Source organism: Alnus glutinosa, chromosome 6, assembly GCF_958979055.1.
Source record: "Alnus glutinosa chromosome 6, dhAlnGlut1.1, whole genome shotgun sequence".
In the NCBI taxonomy this organism is placed as follows: Eukaryota; Viridiplantae; Streptophyta; class Magnoliopsida; order Fagales; family Betulaceae; genus Alnus; species Alnus glutinosa.
Window position 1 is genome coordinate 22121984 of NC_084891.1, and position 19784 is coordinate 22141767.

At 36.0% G+C, this 19784-nt stretch overlaps 1 protein-coding gene across 2 annotated transcripts; it reads left to right on the forward strand.

The window, feature by feature from the left end:
- The first annotated feature begins 1244 nt into the window (after positions 1-1244).
- LOC133870580 (ceramide kinase) lies at positions 1245-19414 on the forward strand. 2 transcript variants are annotated; one of them, XM_062307740.1, is made up of 13 exons: positions 1245-1621; positions 4838-4993; positions 5083-5250; positions 6028-6120; positions 9663-9755; positions 12826-13057; positions 13165-13191; positions 13346-13433; positions 17016-17165; positions 17492-17593; positions 18135-18515; positions 18883-18949; positions 19030-19414. In XM_062307740.1, the coding sequence occupies exons 1-13, from the start codon at positions 1448-1450 to the stop codon at positions 19165-19167; spliced, it is 1869 nt and encodes a 622-aa protein (XP_062163724.1). In that variant the 5' UTR covers positions 1245-1447; the 3' UTR covers positions 19168-19414. The 2 variants fall into 2 exon arrangements, with proteins under 2 accessions (XP_062163724.1, XP_062163725.1); XM_062307741.1 differs by having other exon boundaries at positions 13349-13433.
- Positions 19415-19784: the final 370 nt, after the last annotated feature.

Genomic DNA, 19784 nt, shown 5'->3' on the forward strand with positions numbered 1-19784 from the left:
ATTGAAATAAGTAAAAATAGTAATCAAATCACCATCAAACATAATTACAATCAACCTTATAGAAGACAAATAACGTATAATATCAATATATTAATATTTCTTTTCAATATAATAAATATATTCTCTACCAATGCCCAACATTGTTTCTCAATTACCAGTAAAATCTGTATCTTGTAAGTGAGCACTTGAAAGAAGCTGCTACTTTTTTTATTTTTATTTTTATTGTCTTGGCTTTCCTCTTTTTTTTTTTTTTTTTTTTTTTAAAAAAATTGCCTGATAATATGAAAGAATACATCGTGTACATGCAAGTAAATATTAATCTCCTGCATCTACTATCTACATATGTAAATATAAATAGTGATTTTAGGATATACAGATGCCGTTATTAATAGCACCTGCCACCTGTATACCCTTTATATATATAATACATTTTATATATTAAATTTAATAAATTCACCAAAAAGATGTCGTTTTGGATTAAATATACGTTATGTTTACATCGATTGGTTGGCTATGTTACTTCCTCATATATCATTTGGGTAAAAAGACAAAAATAATGTGAAATTGATATATTTGTAATAGATTATGGCTTAAAAACCCAATAAAACTAAAAATTAGCGTAAATTATTTTTAAAATCATTTAAAATAGGTCATGGCAAAAATTTATAGAAGGTTCAAAAGACTAAAATAATCTCATTACTTAATATACAAATAACTGATAACAATCGTATTTAATAATTGCAATGACAACACAAATACGATCAGTAAAAACATGATGCATTCGATGATAAATGTTATAAACTAATGCATGCACATCCCTAGGTTGATATGTGTGCTTCTCTTAAAAATATATTAAACACCTTTTAAGACGAAAGTTGAAAAAAAAAAAGTGGAAAAAAAAATTCTACACAAGCAAACATTAGTGGACTTTTTCACATGGATGTCGATCCCAAGAATGAAGACCCATCCGGTCCGTGTCCTACTTGGCACTTTTCCCTTTTACTGATGCGGCTCGGCCGGGATTTCGAACCGGGAGCATCCACGTCACCTCACAAGTTATTACTGAGTAATACTACACATCATCTCCTTATTCTTTTTTTATCCTTCTAAATTTGATGTGGCTCTTAAAATCACCATTGAATTTATGATAGATTATTATTGAATTTTAATATAATGGTAATTTTAAGAACCACATCAATTTTGGGAAGATAAAAGATGAACAAGAGGATGATGTGTAACATTAGTCGTGACCACTGCAATCAGAACAAAGAAGAATCATCGATTCCGAGTTTTAACGCCAAAAGGGTATCTCCCAAACCAAACCCACAAAAAAATCCATCTTCGGTTTCGTATTTCTGGATTTCTTGGGTGAGAGATGTCTCTGAGAATGCGCGGCTTTGATTGAATTCTTGTAGTGGTGTCAAATATATGTATTCATATCTGGCAAATGGAGAGAAACGGAGATGATGGTATTGTAGGAGAGAACTCTCAGCCACGTGCAGAGTGTGATGGCCAATCGTCGGCTCTGAGCTCCATCCTCTTCTTGGATCATGTTGGGCAAGTCATCCTCACCTTCAATTCAGATGGGTTGTCTTGGAAATTGGTCAAGCCCTTCAATAGCGTGAGTTCTTTTACCTTTTTCTCTGATGTTATTTTGGTGTTTTGTAAACTTCTTTCCGAATACTTTATCCAATTGGTCTTGATTTTTAATCTGTATCAAACGTGAATTTTTAAATAGTTGTATTTTGGTTTGGGGGACTAAATGTGGCCTCTTTTGTACTCATTACGCACGCTTGTTTTTCTCTCTTTTTTTTTTTTTTAAAGGATGAATGATGTTCAAGGTCCAATCTTTCCTTGTTGAGCCAGTCTTTCCGATGTCAAGTTGACACTTGAAATATCAGATTGTAATTTCTAAATGTATTTGATACAGAGATCCGTGTCGAGATTGACTTTCTGGGTTCCCCATATGGTTTTGATAAGTTTCAAAGTGATTTTTAGTTTGACGATCCATAAAATTTTGATACGGAGGTCATTTGTGGAGGTTGTTTTTTGTAATCTTTCCTTGTGCGCTGGATGCCATGACTTGAAGTTTCATTGCAAAATAAATGGATTAATAAATGAATGATTTGGAGGTTTATCTGCTGCTCTATTGAGCTGGATTCCATAGTTTTAAGTTTAGGATTTGAAGTTAGTTACAACTAGCTAGGCTATCACGCTCTATCTAGATAAGAAGTATGGAATGTCAAGTAGAGTTTGATCTTGTTTAAGAATATCCTAGTTCTTTATTTCAATGTTAATCCTTCACTACATTGATGATCAAGTACAAGTACAATGTACAGCATAACTTCTGCATTTCTTGGGGGACACTTTGGATTTGTTGGACTGTAATCTTCTATCAGGTGGAGGGGAAGATAGAATGTGTTGAAAGCTTTCTAAAAATGGAAGGTTTGAGATTGGTTCATTCTGTGAAGCTCTTAGAGGGTTGTTAGTGTAACTCCTCCAAAATTAATTAACTAGTAGTTAAGTTGGTGCGCTTCCCAAGACTCATTTACCGAGTAAATAAGTCCCAACTGATTCCTCAATCCTCCAAGCTCTAGGCTCATTAGCGGAATTAAATACTTATTACAAACACAAGATAGTCAAATCTAACAAAACCATAATATAATAAGTATCTAGAGCAAAATACTAGTCCTCCAACATAACTTAAATAACAAGGAATTAAGCCATCAAATATCTAAATCCAAAACAATCTCCAAAACAATATCTCAAAAACCATACAGAGGAAATAAATGTCTCCCAAAAGATAAATCAAATCTAATAGTTTGGTTCATCAAGGCTTGCAGATGACCATTCCAATATGGCTGTATGACATTGGATATCGTACACCATTAACAAAAATAGTATGAACTTATCATGATGTCCATTATGCTCAAACCACAGATAATGCCGCAAGCCAGGGTCTAACTCCTCAAACACCATACTGACCAAATCCTACAAAGCCTTTGAAAATAAAGGGTTCGTCATCTAATGGCTGGCCAACTGTAAAATAAACATATTTTACAAGTGGAAACAAAGCAAGTGTAAGTCCATGACTTAGTGAGTAAAGTACACATGGAAGGCATTTATCAATGCAGTGAACTCACAAGTTTGATAAAAGGTCTCAATACAGTCATTATCGTGTAATCGTGGTACAATATCAATGCATTATACATATAGTACACAATATAGTAGAAATGTAAGGTCATAGCTCAACTCTATATGGTCTATATGTGCCCTTAACCCCTTTACGACAGGGTTTGCGTGTCATGAAGGACCTTTGGTACAACATTGGTTCCCCGATGAAGTGCAATAGGAACCACCAACTATTAGCCCGACTGGTTTCAACCCCGGGTGGCCCACACCACAAGCAATGTTGTTCCATTGTGACCATCATCCATACATGATTGCGCCTGCCACTTATTTGACCCATTGAATCCAAGTGGCAAAAACATAGACATAAACCTGGACCATATGTTCATGCTTGTATAATGGTAAGCCAATGACTAGAAGTCATGTCATACGATGTGGTTATTCTCTGTCTTTTACATACATGTAATTATAAATACTTACATGACAGTTCGTACATTTTTCAATATTTCATGTTCACAAAATTGAGCTCACACTGTTACAAAAATGATTTCGTGCCAGTAGTAAGCATGCATTTTTCGTATGTAAAATAGTCTGCTAACAAAAAAAGATAACAGTATCCATGTGAGTTTCACTCACCTTGATCGTAGGGATTACACTGAAAATTGTCCTCAAAAACTTCCACAACGTTCTCTGCAAAAAACCCTAATGTTAGAAGGTTCTACCGGACTAAACACCTACCCAAGAACTCAAAAACTAACAACACAAGGTGTTGAAACATAGTAGGATCGATCCTAGAATGCATGAGATTTATCCTGGTTGGTGTTGATTGATCCTAGCTGTGGTTGATCGATCCTAGACCGTGGTTGATTGATCCTGAGCAATTTGTGATTGATCCTCTCTCGTCCCGAACGCACCTGAACCTCGGAAAGACCTATCCTAATCCTGGGAAGGCTCCTAAGGTTCTGGAACTTCAGAAGGACATCCTAGACATCATCTATGGCCTTAAATCTCAAAACCAAGCCTCTATATTTCAAATACTACGGAGTCTACAATCCGATAATCAAACACAACCAACCGTTAAACCTCAACAACAAGTCTGCTCTCATCAATGCAAAATACTAGAACTTCAAAACATACCGATTAAAATTATCATCAACCAGAATGGTCGGCAGCTCTAGGGAAGATTCTTACCATGAACAATCTTAAGAAGATGCATGTCATCGTTCAATTTGAGAATGGTGCAATTTGAGAAGATGCATCATTGAGAATGGTGCAATTTGAGAGGCAGTCCCTCTTTTTATTATGAAAATGATTTGGGGGGAAGAGAAATAATCCTACTTTCAGTGATAGAGAGCTGAATGGCAACTCACTTAAAAACCATTTTCTTACATTTATTATCTAACTGATTGCATGCTTTGGGCAGTGTAGGTTGTGTTCTTTCTTGGATTTCAACATGCTTTTGATTTTCCAATTGTTGTTGAGATGATGTCTTATAATCATCTCATGTATTGATTCTTTTATCTTCTAATAAAATTTTATTACTTATAAAATTAATCTTCTGCGTTTCTTGCTCATCTATAAAAATATCTATTATTAGCATTAAGATATGTTTTCTCACTGTCAATTACAAAAGTTAAGCAGACAGTGTAGCACTAATGTGATTTTTTTTTTTTTGTCTTCTTCTTTCTTTTTTCTTTTATTGAAACAGGATGAGTCAACTTGTTTAGGCATCAGACTTGCTCCTAACAGTGCAACTGAGATCAAATTCTCTGATATTTATGCTGTCGAATTCATCAGCTACGGCTTGGTTCATGAATCAAATCTTCCAAGCTCTGGGAGATGTCTTGTGCATAATGACTATGAGGTTGTTCTCATTACTATTCTTTATTATGTGCTTTATGTCTACATTTGGCAATAATTTCCTGGGATGAAAATTCATTTTCTTTGATGCAGATGTACCGCTTTACGGTGCATGGTGTCCGAAGGTCAACAACACAGCCTTCTCTTTGGGTCCCAGCTGTGTACACATTTGGGCATAAGGATCTACAAACGTGTCAGATGTGGGTTAATCATTCTAATGCTTCTCTAAACCTTGAATTGGGGAGACCAAGAAATCTTATGGTATGTTATGTGAACCGTTTGTCATTGTGTCTTTTGCTTATTTGAATGTAGGGGAAATTGCAATTTACTTCCTTGTAGTATACCCTAGTTACAATTCACATCCCTCTCTTTCAAAAGTTAAGCTAAACGTCCCTGTATTTTGATTTTATTAAAACCATTACATTTTTTTTTCTGAATTAACAGCATCTATACACATTAGAGTTATAATAAGTTCAATATGAGAACATTTAAGCTTTGTTTATAGTTGGTCCAAAAAGAAAAGAAAAAAGGAAAAGAAAAGAAAAGGACGTAATAGCAAAGACCCATTCCCTCTGTTCCTTGTTTATTCCATGGCAAGATTGGCATAACTCAAAATCTGAAGATCCATCTTGGCCCATCAATTTTGTGTGGAAATGGTTGGATAAAAACAAAGACCATAGCTCAAGATCCGACAGGAATGATTCATATGATGAACTCCACAGATCATTTTTCCAATGAAACACCCTGCTCTGCTGCCCAACAGCTGGCTTTCTCTCAGACTTCTTGCTCACAGACCTTAGATCTACTACCAGCTTCAGTCCTGATTACATCGTCTTTGAGAGCCACAAGAAGACCCCCAATGTTGTTTATAGTACAAGGAGGTTAGTGTCAGTTGTCAAGAGGGAGGTAAATTGTAATCAGGGTATAGCACAAGGAAGTAAATTGTAATTTTAGTGTGAATCTGTCTGTCTTTTGGTTGCTCAAAATGGAAAAAAAGTGGTGGTAAAATTTTTCCAGATTTTATCTCTGATTTACTAGGTTTTTGTTCATCCAAGGAGTGGGAAAGGGAATGGTTGCAGAACCTGGGAAACTGTGGCACCCATATTCTCACGTGCTAAAGTCAAAACAAAGGTAAAATTTCACCTTACTTGATGGTTCTGTAAATAAATACTTCTTATTCTTTGAGAATCACGCATTTGACATACCTACGACTTAGATTCACGATAGTTAGCGCCAAAAGGTCATTTTATAACTTCTTTCATCTGTTTCTAAGGTTAATGCTGCAATGCCTTTCAGTTTAAAAGCAGCTTTGCATTTGCATATAATTTTGTTAAATGGTTCTCTTTTTTTTTTCTTGGCTAACTGGTGGTCAGTTCAGTGTAAAAATTGTGCTTCAGTTACTGTTTTTCTTGAGATATTTTATTACTTTATTATTTATTTATTTTTTGTTCTGAAATTTCAACATGTAACTTTGCTCAAGTTTTACTCATTTGGGAGATTATTTTGTAAAAGGATAGATGGAAATGCACTAGGGCTAGACAAGGTTTTACAGTTTGACTAATGGTTAAGTTTTGATAGCCCTGGAAGAGGATTACGCAACGGAAGCTTCAACAATATGTCTAGCTAGTTGTAGATGTTGATTATCCTACGATACAACTTGGACTTGTAGCAATCAAAATTATGCTGATGGTACCTTTTTATGTTTTTGATAATGGAATTTAATTATTAGGAGATAAAAGAAACCTAAAGTGTACTTTAATCAAAGATTCTCTGAAAAATTACAAATGGGTGCCTTCTTAATTTCTGATTGTGATACTTTATACCATTGATTTTGGGTGCGGTGAGAGGCGGCCAGAATCGCTGATATGGTTAATGGAAGTATGGTAAAATTAGAAGACTGGGTTTCAACCATTGAATCCCATTGCGAGGGCTCTATTTTTTTTTTTTTTAAAAAAAAATAATTAAGTAAATTTTTTATTAGAAGTTAAAAGAAAACATTGGATAATTATAATGCATCCTCTCAAATTACAATGTTTTCTTCCCTAAGAGCACAACCAGGCAAATAGAAGGCGTAATAAAATGGTTGTAAGTTCCCATTCAACTCTATGTCATCAAAAGTACTAGCTAGTATTTCTCCTGTGCAAAATTATCCACATAATGCAATGAGAAACTGCCTCTGAAATCCCACTTTCTCATGGCACTAAGTTTCTCTTTCAGCACGTAAACATTTCTATCACATCCTTGGCATCACCTAGTACATTCCAAATAAAGTTAAGGCCAACAACCACAATTCTCTAGTCACATCACAATGTAAAAGAAGGGGTGACAACCCAGAACATTAGTTCTACATTGGGTGGGTGGATTGTCCACATAGTGTGTGGATTATAAAGGTACTTATGAGTGCTAAATCCTACATTGGTTTCTTATTAGATGAGACTGAGCTTTACAAGTGATTCTAAGGAGCTCTAATTGTCATTTGACTAGTTCTTTTGCAGCAATAGCGAATATGTGACTATCACTTTCCTTGGGTCGTTACATATAGTATCAAAGCAATTTAATAACACGATGTGGTGTTGAGGCAATACATGACATGGGTCTTGATGAGGACGTCATGGATTTAAGTGAGATAAATTGTGACACTTCAGAAAGTTAGTCCCGCATTGGGTGGGTGGATTGTCCACATTGAGTAGGTTATTATAAAGTAGCTCATGGATGGTAAGTCCCATATTAGTTCCTTATTAAGTAAGACTAGTCTTTATAAACGATTCTAGGAAGCTCCAATTGTAACTTGACTAGACCTTGTGGAGGGAAAACATAAGTGTGGCCAACGCTTCCTTGGGTTCAAGGTTTGTTTTCTGATTTTTTTAGGGAGAATTGGAGGTTCGAAACTTACTTTTGTTCAACTGCACTCTTTTGGGGAAGTAGCTATGGTGCTATATGCAAGAGAGAGAGAGAGGCTTTGTGGAGAGTCATAGTGGATGCTAAATATGGTAGCTCATGGGATGAATGGGGTGGGGTTATGGAAAAATATCAAGAGTGACTGGGCAGAGTTTGCTAGTCATACCATATTTATTTGAGATGGGAGACGACTCCAAGATTAGATTATGGCATGACATGTAGTGTGGGGATCAGGCCCTCAAGGAAGCTTTCTCGGGTTTGTATATTATTGTTCGTGTTAAGGATGCTTTCGTGGTAGGTCATTTGGAGCTATCTGTTAGACCTTGTGGAGGGAAAACATAAGTGTGGCCAACGCTTCCTTGGGTTCAAGGTTTGTTTTCTGATTTTTTTAGGGAGAATTGGAGGTTCGAAACTTACTTTTGTTCAACTGCACTCTTTTGGGGAAGTAGCTATGGTGCTATATGCAAGAGAGAGAGAGAGGCTTTGTGGAGAGTCATAGTGGATGCTAAATATGGTAGCTCATGGGATGAATGGGGTGGGGTTATGGAAAAATATCAAGAGTGACTGGGCAGAGTTTGCTAGTCATACCATATTTATTTGAGATGGGAGACGACTCCAAGATTAGATTATGGCATGACATGTAGTGTGGGGATCAGGCCCTCAAGGAAGCTTTCTCGGGTTTGTATATTATTGTTCGTGTTAAGGATGCTTTCGTGGTAGGTCATTTGGAGCTATCTGTTAAATCATCATTTATCTAAAATCTTAAGTTCATAGGAAGTGATGAATTTACTCATTTAATCTATATTCTAACATTCTACCTCACGTGTGGGCTCAAACTCCCTTTTAATAAATGAGGCATAAAACGTGAATATTTAATTGAAATTGGAGGTGAATAACAGAGACAAGGTTTGAACTCAATACCTTTGCTCTGATACCAAGTAGAAAAGAGAGAGAAGGAAAACTCTTATCCGATGATACTTTCATATGGTTACATAGGTTTAAATAAAGAGACCTACAAACTATTATGGAAAGAAATAATGAAATATTACAATCAGAATAATAATAGGAATAAGTCAAGGAGGATCAAATCATAGCTTATCGGTAGTTTCCATCTTCAACACAGAGATGTGGGCTGCTCGTGGTGGTTAAGGGGGTGGGGAGGCAAGGGGAGAGGCGCAAGGCGGAGGTTAACGGGCGGCGGTTCTAGCTTCCAAGCTCCCACAAAAGAAGAAAAAGAGGTAGGAGAGAAGAGGTGGAAGAGAGAGAGAGAGAGGGGGGGGGGGGGAGGCGCAATTATGGAATCATGAATAATCATTGGTTTGGTTGGTACATAGCAATCTATACTTTTCTAAGGCAGTGGGGAGGCCAGGGGAGAGGCATCTGCAAGGCGGAGGTTAACGGGCAGAGGTTAACGGGCGGCAGTTCTAGCTTCCAAGCTCCCCCAAAAGAAGAAAAAGAGGTAGTAGAGAAGAGGTGGAAGAGGGGGGGTGGGTGGGATTCTCCATCCTCCAGAAAGGCTCGCAGAGGGGGGTTTTAGATGGGGTCTTTTCTGGGTGGGGAGAGAGGCTCTTTCTCTCCCTATGTCTTTGCCTTGCAGTCTGTTCATCTGAAATTTACTCTTGATTGGTCTAAAGATTGTACTAATCCCAAATTACAAAGGTCTAAGGGAAGTCACGAGATTGAAACACATGCAATTAAGATCATTGTGACCAAAATTCTTCTTTAATATATATATTTTTTTTAAATTTTAAATTTTAAATTTTATTTGTTTTCAGGTGATCGTGACCGAGAGGGCAGGACAGGCATTTCATGTGATGGCCTCTACTTCCAACAAGGATCTTTACTCATATGACGGTGTTGTAGCTGTTGTAAGTAATGATATCCCTTCACATGGTCTTTGGCATATATAGAATTATAGTGAGCAGTAAATTTTAGGCTATTCAGTTCATCAGTTACAAATAGCTCGAGTTATGCATAACTTGCTCTAGGGCATAGTAAGTGTTGTGCTTATTTAGGTTTCAGGTCCCATACCATGCGATTAGTTGCTTTATGCTGCCAGATGAACTGAGCTATGAATTTTTACTGTTTGCAGTTCCAGTTGTTGAGACGGTTAATTAGAATAATGTGCAAATAATAGGTATGCCTTTCAAAATGAAAAAGGAGAGTATATGACCCAATATACAGGGATTTGAACTTGAGTTGGCCATGGCTTTCTCTCTCTCTTTGTTATATATAATAATTTAGAATTGTATGTTTGTAAGTACTTCTTCAGTATGTTCTCCATTTTCATGAACTTTTTATTTTGTCGTATAACTGTATTTACATAATTTTTGATAGATCTTATTTTTGTTCACAATTATAAAAATTGGAAAATGCAAGACCTTGAAGAGATTTTATCATGGTTTACATGTGAGGGTTAATGTACTTAGTATGTTTTTTAATTTTGAGAATTGAGGAATAGAATATTTAGTGTTTACATCAGAAACAACATATTTACTCTGTGCTTAAACATACTGGGATGACTCGTGGCATTTGGGAGTCTGAGTCAATAATCAAAATAGGGTATTTGCATGAATGCTTCATATGGAATCAGCTTAAATAAAAAATTTCTGTATGTTAAAAAATGTTGTCTTTTCTAGTTCAGCTTTCAATGCTTAAAGCAGCAGTGAATAAGATGAGCATTTCACAAGGGTCATTGTGGCGATGTATGTCCCAAAAACCTGTAAAAACTCCTGCCTAGAACTCAATAGAAATCAAGTGATTAAATGTTTTTAGAATGGCAGTGTTTGGATAGCGCTTGATTGGGATTTACTTCTGCACTCTCACTTCAGAAGCAACTGAAAAGATGATTTCTCTTTTCATTCTTTCTTCTTTCCATTTCATAGATGGCTTGATGAAACTTCCAAGTTAGTTTTGAGGATGCACTTCTCAAATCCTCACAAAATATCTTCAGATCAGATCTTTTTTATAGTTTTTTTTTTTCATGTGGAAATACAATCAAAACCAAAAATTTAGGAAAAAACAAATTCCTTGTTAGAAAAAGAGGGGGGGGGGGGGGGGGGGGGGGGTGAACAGAACATGAACACTGTTGTTCATTCATTGTTACTATGATTTCCATTTTCTTTAATAAATCAAATAACACTCTCTCTCTCTCTCTCTCTCACATGCAGACAACAGCAATTTTGTGGCAAGTTTTGTTTACCTATAGTGATTTACGTTTTACTTTTAACAGTTTGCCATGTTTGGCGGGTGAGCTAGATGCTTAATGCTAACTAGAGCCGCAAACAATTGCCCGATGAAGTATGTTATTAGCTTTTCTTTGATGTTGAGTCACCCTGGACTCTTTTCAGTTTTAGAGGGATCTTTCTGCTAATCTTTTGGTATCAGGGTATAGTGCTGAGAACCTCATAGAAAATATGCTAATGGTACAAACCCTGTTGGCAGGCATCATCATGTGGTTGATAGACAGCATTTATGAGGGATTGGATGGGTTACAACCTTGTGCACAGGGTAGTATTCATGAACCAAATAGAAAAGAAAAGAAAACCTAATTTTGAATTTTTAGTTAGTTTTCCTAGATAACTGCCCAAAAAGGACCAGTACGGTTTTTTGCCCAGAGATTGTTTAACTCTTTTGACACATTGGTGTACCATATAGCATAGTGGCTAAGGAAACTTACTCTTGTCATTATCACTACTTTCAATGTTTTGCTCTGACTTGTGCATCACTGATAACTGTTATATCTAAATTACTCATTAAGGAATTAAGTTCAAATCAGGTAAATCATTGATATTACAGTGTTATTAGGACATTGTAGTTTGTATGAACTTTCTGTCTGTACTTATGCCATGAGTTTATTCATTATCCTTGAGCTTATCATGCAAACTTTGTAATATCAACAAACCCAGGGGAGCATCTATTGTTGAGTGGAATTTCTCCTAGTTGTGGGATTTCTTATAAAAGATTGCATCAATGGGCCAAATTTCACTCTACCATACTCGCATCCTAGTTTTCAAAATTTTCAGAATGTAATCCAGTGACGGAAGAAGAGGGGGACTATGGCCTCACCTGGCTTTTGAAATCCTTCCCTCATGGTGAGGTTTAAAATCATCGTTGGCCCCGATAATTTGAATATAGTCCTTGTTTTTTAAATGTCTCCTTTATAGTTTCATGTCTAACCATTTCTGTCCGCACATGCTTCAAAGACAATCCTTTCATACATTATAACCTTTTTTGAGTCAACATTTTCTTTTCTTTTATATATTTATTTATCAAAGTCTTTCTAAATTTATAATACATGTCTTTCGAGGTTATATATTTTATTGTAATCAAGATTATGTCATCATTCATCACTGTGACTTATAAATCTACAAACTCAAAATCACTATATGTTCAGCCATAATGCCAATCAATTTCACATGTGTGCAATACATACATGCAGTGGGTCAAATTCTTAACATGTATCGTCTTGCCATTCGACGTCTATGGGCTATAAACCTTAACAGTTATCATATCACTAAATACCATTTGACCCGCACTTGGGAAAATTTTATGGCTTTGCCATTGATCTAATATCTGTTCATGTAGGTTAAGCTCTCTCTAGATAATGATTGCTGCATATTATCTTTTGTTTTTTCTTTTAAAAAAAACTTATATGTTCATGCAGTTTCATAGCAATGATTGTTCCACCATTTATTTTTTTGATAAGTAATTGTTCCACCTTATTGGGTTTAGATATGTTATGGTTTCTAAATCATTAACCTGTTTTATTTATCAAAAAAAATAAATAAATAAAAATAAAAAATTCATTAACCTGTTTTGGCCAAAAGAAAAAAAAAAAAAAGAATGAAAAGATTTGTTTCTTCTATACACAAGTTCCAAGTAATGTTTCCTGCCTGTTTCTAATTATTGATGGTTTCCTAATTGATTTGATTCCAGGGTGGTGATGGTTTCTTCAATGAAATCCTTAATGGGTTTCTTTCTTCAAGGCATAAAGCTCCTTACCCACCAAGCCCAACAGATATTGTTCATTCTGTTGATGGGAATGGCAGTTTCTTAATTCATCATGGTTCAAGTGGAACAGTTGCTGAGACTACCAGTCAAAATGAAGACCATTCACCTCTTCTCTCAACTCCAATACAAGAAAATGGACCGGGATTCTCAAATTTTAGTATGTACCACAATAACTTTATTTCTATACAAGTCAAGCATGGATTTGATTGTCTTTGTAATTGGTGGTTGCCTGATTTATCACTAAAAATCTATCTGAAATTACAGGAACTGAAGATGGTTCTTGTAACATCGGTTAGTTTATTCCATACTCTACAATTATATACTATATTTGGTATCACTATACTGATATATAATTCTTCCCCTCTTCTAGCTGATATTCTTTTCTTTATAAATTTAGTAATGCCTATTTTCTGATAATTGCTTTTTTCCTGTTTTGAGATTTCAGCAGATCAAGATTGGGAGTTTCCCTTCCCTAAAGAACGGTTTAGATTCGGAATCATTCCTGCAGGTTCAACTGATGCCATTGTGATGTGGTATTTTATTGCATAATTATATATTTTGAAAACTTTTTTTTTTTTTGATGAAGGAAACATTACTATTGCTTCATATCTAAGTTCAGTTCAATATACAATTCGTGCACTTTTTATTAGCATTAGGTTTCTATGCTTATCAATTTTTGTGCATTTCCTACATTATTGTTGCAAATAGCATGTGGCTCACATTTGGAGGCCCACATTACACTTGAGGAATGTGCTGTATACATTACCCAAAAATATAGTCCTGGCCTCAATGGCAAATCATTCTTCAAGCACGGACCATGGAGTATGGGCTGTGTTATATTAGATGTTTTTTAAGTTTTCAAACCCTTGAGGTTCATGTTCAGGTTATTTTATTTATGTTTGTCAAAATCTAATCCAATACACATAAAAAATATGCATATTGCTTCACTTGATAGTAAAATTCATTGTTCTAGTGTCATATGATTATTGAATAGGACTAAAACTATATTTTCAAATTTCTATTTTTTTTGTCGGGATATTTTGTTTTGAATTTTTTTAAAATAGATTGAATGTGAGAGGGTTTAATGAGGGGATAAGTGCCTAAGGATAAGGAATTTGCTAGGAGAATGGCATATGTCCTATAGAGTGGTTTGTAGTTTATGGGGTTGCCAACATTTTGATTGGTGTTGTTTAGACTCTAGAGGGGCTTTTGATGGAATTTTGCTTATGTGGAATAGGAGGGTGGTGGAGAAATTGATGAGTGTGTGGGGGAGTTTATAATTGTGTGTTCTATCAGAAATGTTGAAGATCATTTTACCTGGGCTTTTGCAGGTGTTTGTCCTAATTCTAATGGGGATAGAAGGCTTCTCTGGGATGAATTGGCAGATTTGCTCAATTGGTGGAACATACCTAGGTGCATTGAGGGAGATTTTAACTTCACTCACTTCCCTGGTGAGAGGTCAGGAGGAGGCCGTTTTAGTCTAGCTATGGCAGAGTTATCAGATTTTATTTTTCATTAGGGACTTATGGATGGTTCTCTTGTAGGTGAAACTTTTACTTGGTCGAATAACCTAGATATTCTATCCTGGTTTAGAATTGACAGATTTATCATCTCTCCTGAGTGGGAAACCTAGTTTCCTGGTGTGTCTCAAAGGAGGCTATCTAGACTTTGCTCGAACCACTTCCCTATTCTTCTTGAATGTGAACCATGAAGGCAAAAGATATTTCAAATTCGAGAATATGTGGCTGAAATCCGAGAGTTTCGTGGATAGGGTAAAATAGTGGTAGTCTTCCTATCGCTTTCAAGGCACTCTGAGTTTCATTTTGGCTCGCAGGCTTAAGGCTTTAAAGTGGACTTAAAAGTCAGGAATGAGGAGGTTTTTGGTAATGCAGATAAGCAGAAGATACTTCTTTTGGAAGACTTGTGGGGTCTTGAATTTGCTGAAGAAGAGCAGGCCTTATGTGATGAGGAGAGAGATGAAGGTTAAAGCTATAAGTCATTGGGAGAGGATAACTCTATTAGGGAAGGTGAGTTGGAGGCAGAAACATAGGGCCTTGTGGTTAAGAGAGGGCAACAAATACACAGTTTTTCCATAGAATGGCCAACTCTAATAGAAGAAATAATTCTATTGATTCTTTGTTAGCTGATGGCAATGTTTCTACCTATCTAGCTGAGATCAGTGAACACATTATGCAGTTTTATAACAATCTGTATACTGAGCAGTTTAGATGGCAGCCTAAGTTGGACGGCCATTCTTTTGACTCCACTGGGGAGACTAAGGCTAACTGGTTGGAGAGAGTGTTTGTGGAAGAGGAGGTCTTGGAGGTGGTGAAAGCAATAAATAGTGATAAGGCCCTAGGACTTGATGGTTATTCTATGGTGTTCTTTCAAATTTACTGGGATGTTTTAAAAGAGGATATTATGAAGGTTTTCCATGACTTCCATGCTAGGGGCTAGTTTGAATGCTACTTTCATAGCTCTCATTCCGAAGATTTTAGGGGCTGTTGATCTTAAGGATTTTCCACCTATTAGTCTAGTCGGTGGCATCTACAAAATTATTGATGAAGTTCTAGCTAACAGGTTGAAATTGGTTTTGGAGAAGATTATTTCCAAGTCTCAGAACACATTAATCAGGGGAAGACAGATTCTAGATACTGTTCTCATAGCTAACGAAATTATTGATAGCAGAATCAGATCAAGGGAATTGTGTGTGCTATGCAAATTGGATATAAAAAAAGCTTATGATCACATTAATTGGGATTTTCTATGTAAATGCTGAGGAGGGGCAGTTTTGGGGAGAAATAGCTTTCCTAGATAGCTTATTGTATCTCTTTAGTTCGCTTTTCTGTTTTGGTGAATGATACTCCTACTGGTTTTGTTTGTGGATGTGATAGAAACCCTGAATAGGATATCTTGACTGGTCTCATTTAGGTATATTTTATTTCATAGGAAAACAATGATTTTGATGATAGCAGAATTGATGGGTGAGACTCTAGGAACTTGAGGGTCTGCATTCATGATCGTCATTGTAGTGATAAAGTTCCGTGACAGCCATGGTGGGGATTCATTTAGTGCAGATTCAGGGCTGAAGGACCTCTGTGGTGGAGGCCCATTAAACAAATGTTTGGGGTCAGAAGCCTATCTTGTATATCTGAAGGACACTTAACGAATGTAAATTGTTTTTACTATGCATGTAGATCCAGTGATTACTTGTCTTACGTTTTGGGTGTCCAAGGTGTGGGGAAATGATTTAATAATCTTTGCTTTCGTAGCCTCATAAAGGTACATCTTGCCATATTTACAAGAAATAAGTTCTAATCATCAAATTTACTTGAGTACTCAACTCAACAAAGCCTAGATCCCTTTTACAATGGTGGAGGGACCCGAGTGGTAGCTTCTAGTTTAGTGTGCAAGGGAAGATGTAAGCCAAGAACATGAGAAATATTGTTAAAGAGTAATGCTAGAAACTACAATATTATCTCACAACTATCCTCACCTTGCTGACAAAGCAGACTTTAGGTAGCCCTTGGATCAACCCTTGTTTTTTTTTTTAAAAAAAACCTAAGGGCTACTAAACCCTGCCACATCTGCAAGGTGAGATAGTTGTAGGATAGTGGTGTGGTTTCTAGCATCTCTCATAGTTAAATCACCACTTATCACAAAAGCTTAAGTTGATACGAAATTGTTAATTTAATTATTTAATTAATTTCTAACATCACATCACATCTGTGCTCAAATTCTCCTTTAATAAGTGAGGTCCAACACGTGGAATATTTAATTGAAATGTAAGGTGAGTGATAGATACAAGATTTGAACTAAAAACCTTTTGTTTTGGTGCCATGTTAAATCATCACTTATCTCAAAAGTTTAAACTAATAGGAAATAAATAATTTAACTATTTAATTAATATTCTAACAAATGTGTCTTTGTTTATTTAATAGACTGAGAAAAGCACACTAATCTATTTTATATTCCAACGTTAATGTCAGTGGAACTTAATATTTATATTTGATACCAACAATTTGCAAGAGCAAACTTTTAGCATCATTCTTTTTACTCTCTTGGTTAATGTAGTCATCTTGTTAAATGTAGTGTATTAAACTTCTCTTTTGCAGTACAACTGGAACTCGAGATCCTATGACATCAGCATTGCACATTGTCCTTGGTAAAAGGGTGTGCCTCGATGTAGCTCAAGTTGTAAGATGGAAAACAACGTCAGCATCAAAAGTTGAACCTTGTGTACGCTATGCGGCTTCTTTTGCTGGGTAGTTTCTCATTATCACTGTTTTGGTGTTTTCTAACGGGATTAATTTTTCTTATTAGTAAAATGATTTCGGGTCCAAAAATAAACGATTTGTTCTTCTGCCTTCTCCACTTGCATGGTCACGCATTGTTGGATGATTTATGGAAACTTGTTTTGTTAGGGGGGGAGAGGCATTAATTGATACCCTCATTCTCTTTTCTCGGGGTTGTCCTTTATGTACAACAAATCATTAATTGATACCACATGCTTTTGCATTCTATACCAGACCATTTAAGATGATGTTTATGGACGTTCTTTCTTCTAAGTCCATTTGTTCAATATCACCAGGTATGGATTTTATGGAGATGTCATTACTGAAAGTGAAAAATACCGCTGGATGGGCCCCAATCGCTATGATTATGCAGGAACAAAAGTGTTTTTGAAGCACAGGTATTTTTGAATAATGGAGGTACCCCTTGCTGTTGCATTGAGCTTCTCAAAATAGATTCTGTCAACTTTTATATTTTGTTGGATTTGAAAGCTACTTTTTGTCTGCTTCTTTGTTTGGTTTCATGAATAAAGTAATACAAAAAAGAAATACATGGAAAAAAAGAAAAAAAAAAAAAAAAGGAGACCAATGCTGGTCTTCAATAGCTATTCTTCAATTTCAATATTCAGTCACTTCCCTGTTCCAAGATGGTATTTCTCTTAGAGACAGAAACTGAGAAAAGCATCCAAATTTGAACGATGAAACAGTTCTGCTTATATGGAGGCATATTTGCACTATGTTGAGTACTTGCATTAGTTAACTTTGTGACAAATGTAATGTGACATATGCTGTATTGTTAGCCATGAATAGGGTTATCATCTGCCTACTGCTCGGTTTTGATGTGGGACCCACATCCAAAATGCTACTATTTTCTTCCATAAGCTACTTGTGAACTGACTATGACGAATAATGCAGATTGTGTTCATTTCTCATCTATGTCAGGTCATATGAGGCAGAAGTAGCATACTTACAAGTCAAATCAGAAGAAACAAATTCGACTTCCGAGAGAGGTCACTTTAGTAATCAAATACAAGCATTATGGAGTCGAAATAAATCTGAAAGAGTGGTTTGTCGCGTTAATTGCACTGTCTGTAACAAAAAACCAATTCGGGTATCAATAGGAAGTCCCCGAGCAACACCTTACTCATGTCCGGAAGAAACAAGATGGTTGAGATCCAAAGGGCGTTTTCTTAGCATTGGAGCCGCTGTAATCTCTTGCCGAAATGAAAGAGCACCAGATGGTTTAGTGGCTGATGCACACCTTTCAGACGGTTTCCTTAATCTCATATTGATTAAAGACTGTCCTCATGCTTCGTATCTATGGTATGTAGGAGACATAAAGACTATTGATCAAATGTAGAATGTTTTTGTCAAAAAAACCTCAGATCAAATGATTTCTTACTAAAGGATTTGAGAATATTTACCAAGAAAACCTTCCACCATTTCAAGAAACATAGTAATGCAAAACCATATGCTTATTCTAGTATTTTAGGGGGTTTCTTGGGAATCTTACTGAATTTTTATTGTACTTGCAAGTCATGTCTTTGAAGCTGATTTTGATACTAGTCATGAAGATATTCTTGCTAGTTATGCTACTGTCTACTCTAGTTTCACTTAAGTTTTTGCTTTGCCTTATCCTAGGAGATTTCCTTTCTAGAATTCTTATGCCATGATCAATTGATTCTTACAGGCACCTTACTCAGCTTGCAATGAGAGGTGGGAGTCCCCTGAACTTTGAGTTTGTTGAACATCATAAGGTATGTTTCTTTACTGGTCTCATCTTTCTTGTGTGTTTTGAATTCTCTTTCTCCATAATTGATCAATTTGTTCTGAACAGACAACGGCATTTACGTTTACTTCTTTTGGCACTGAGAGTGTATGGAATTTGGATGGTGAGCTCTTTCAAGCACACCAACTCTCAGCACAAGTATTTAGAGGCCTTGTTAGCTTATTTGCATCTGGTCCCGAAGTCTAACAGAAGACCTTGCAAAAGGGTTTCTTGGAGAAATATTACCTTTGCCTATATTGTACAGTCGTTTTGTAATTGAGTTGTTCGATCAAAATATGGTTGTACAAATAAGAAATAGTTAATATACTCGAGATAATTACTTATTTACAAAATACTGTCGAAATTCATCCTATTTTATAATATCTGCGATGTGATATGATTCTGAAGGATGAACTGGATATAGACAGTTCCAATAAGATTTCATTCTTGAACATACATCAATTTTTTTGATTTATTTATTCTATCTCGTGAACGGAATAGGGAGGGTGCATGTTACACCATGACTTGTTGGAATCAAGACATAAAGAGGACATTTCAGGGGACCTTAGTTTAAGGGTGTGGGAAGAGGTTGCAGCCATACCTCAGAATATATAATACTTGAAGAGAAGGGGGGAGGACCCTAGCCATTAGCCGATTTTTCTGACCAATTTCGTTCTTCCCATTTCCTAATGCAAATTAGCATCGAAATCGTTACATTACCTAAACATATGCCATTCATCGTGCTTTTGTTCGTATAAATGAAAACTCAAGTTTAGAATTTGATCAAGGCTAAAATTATGGACAACAGTAAATAGTTCTGTTTT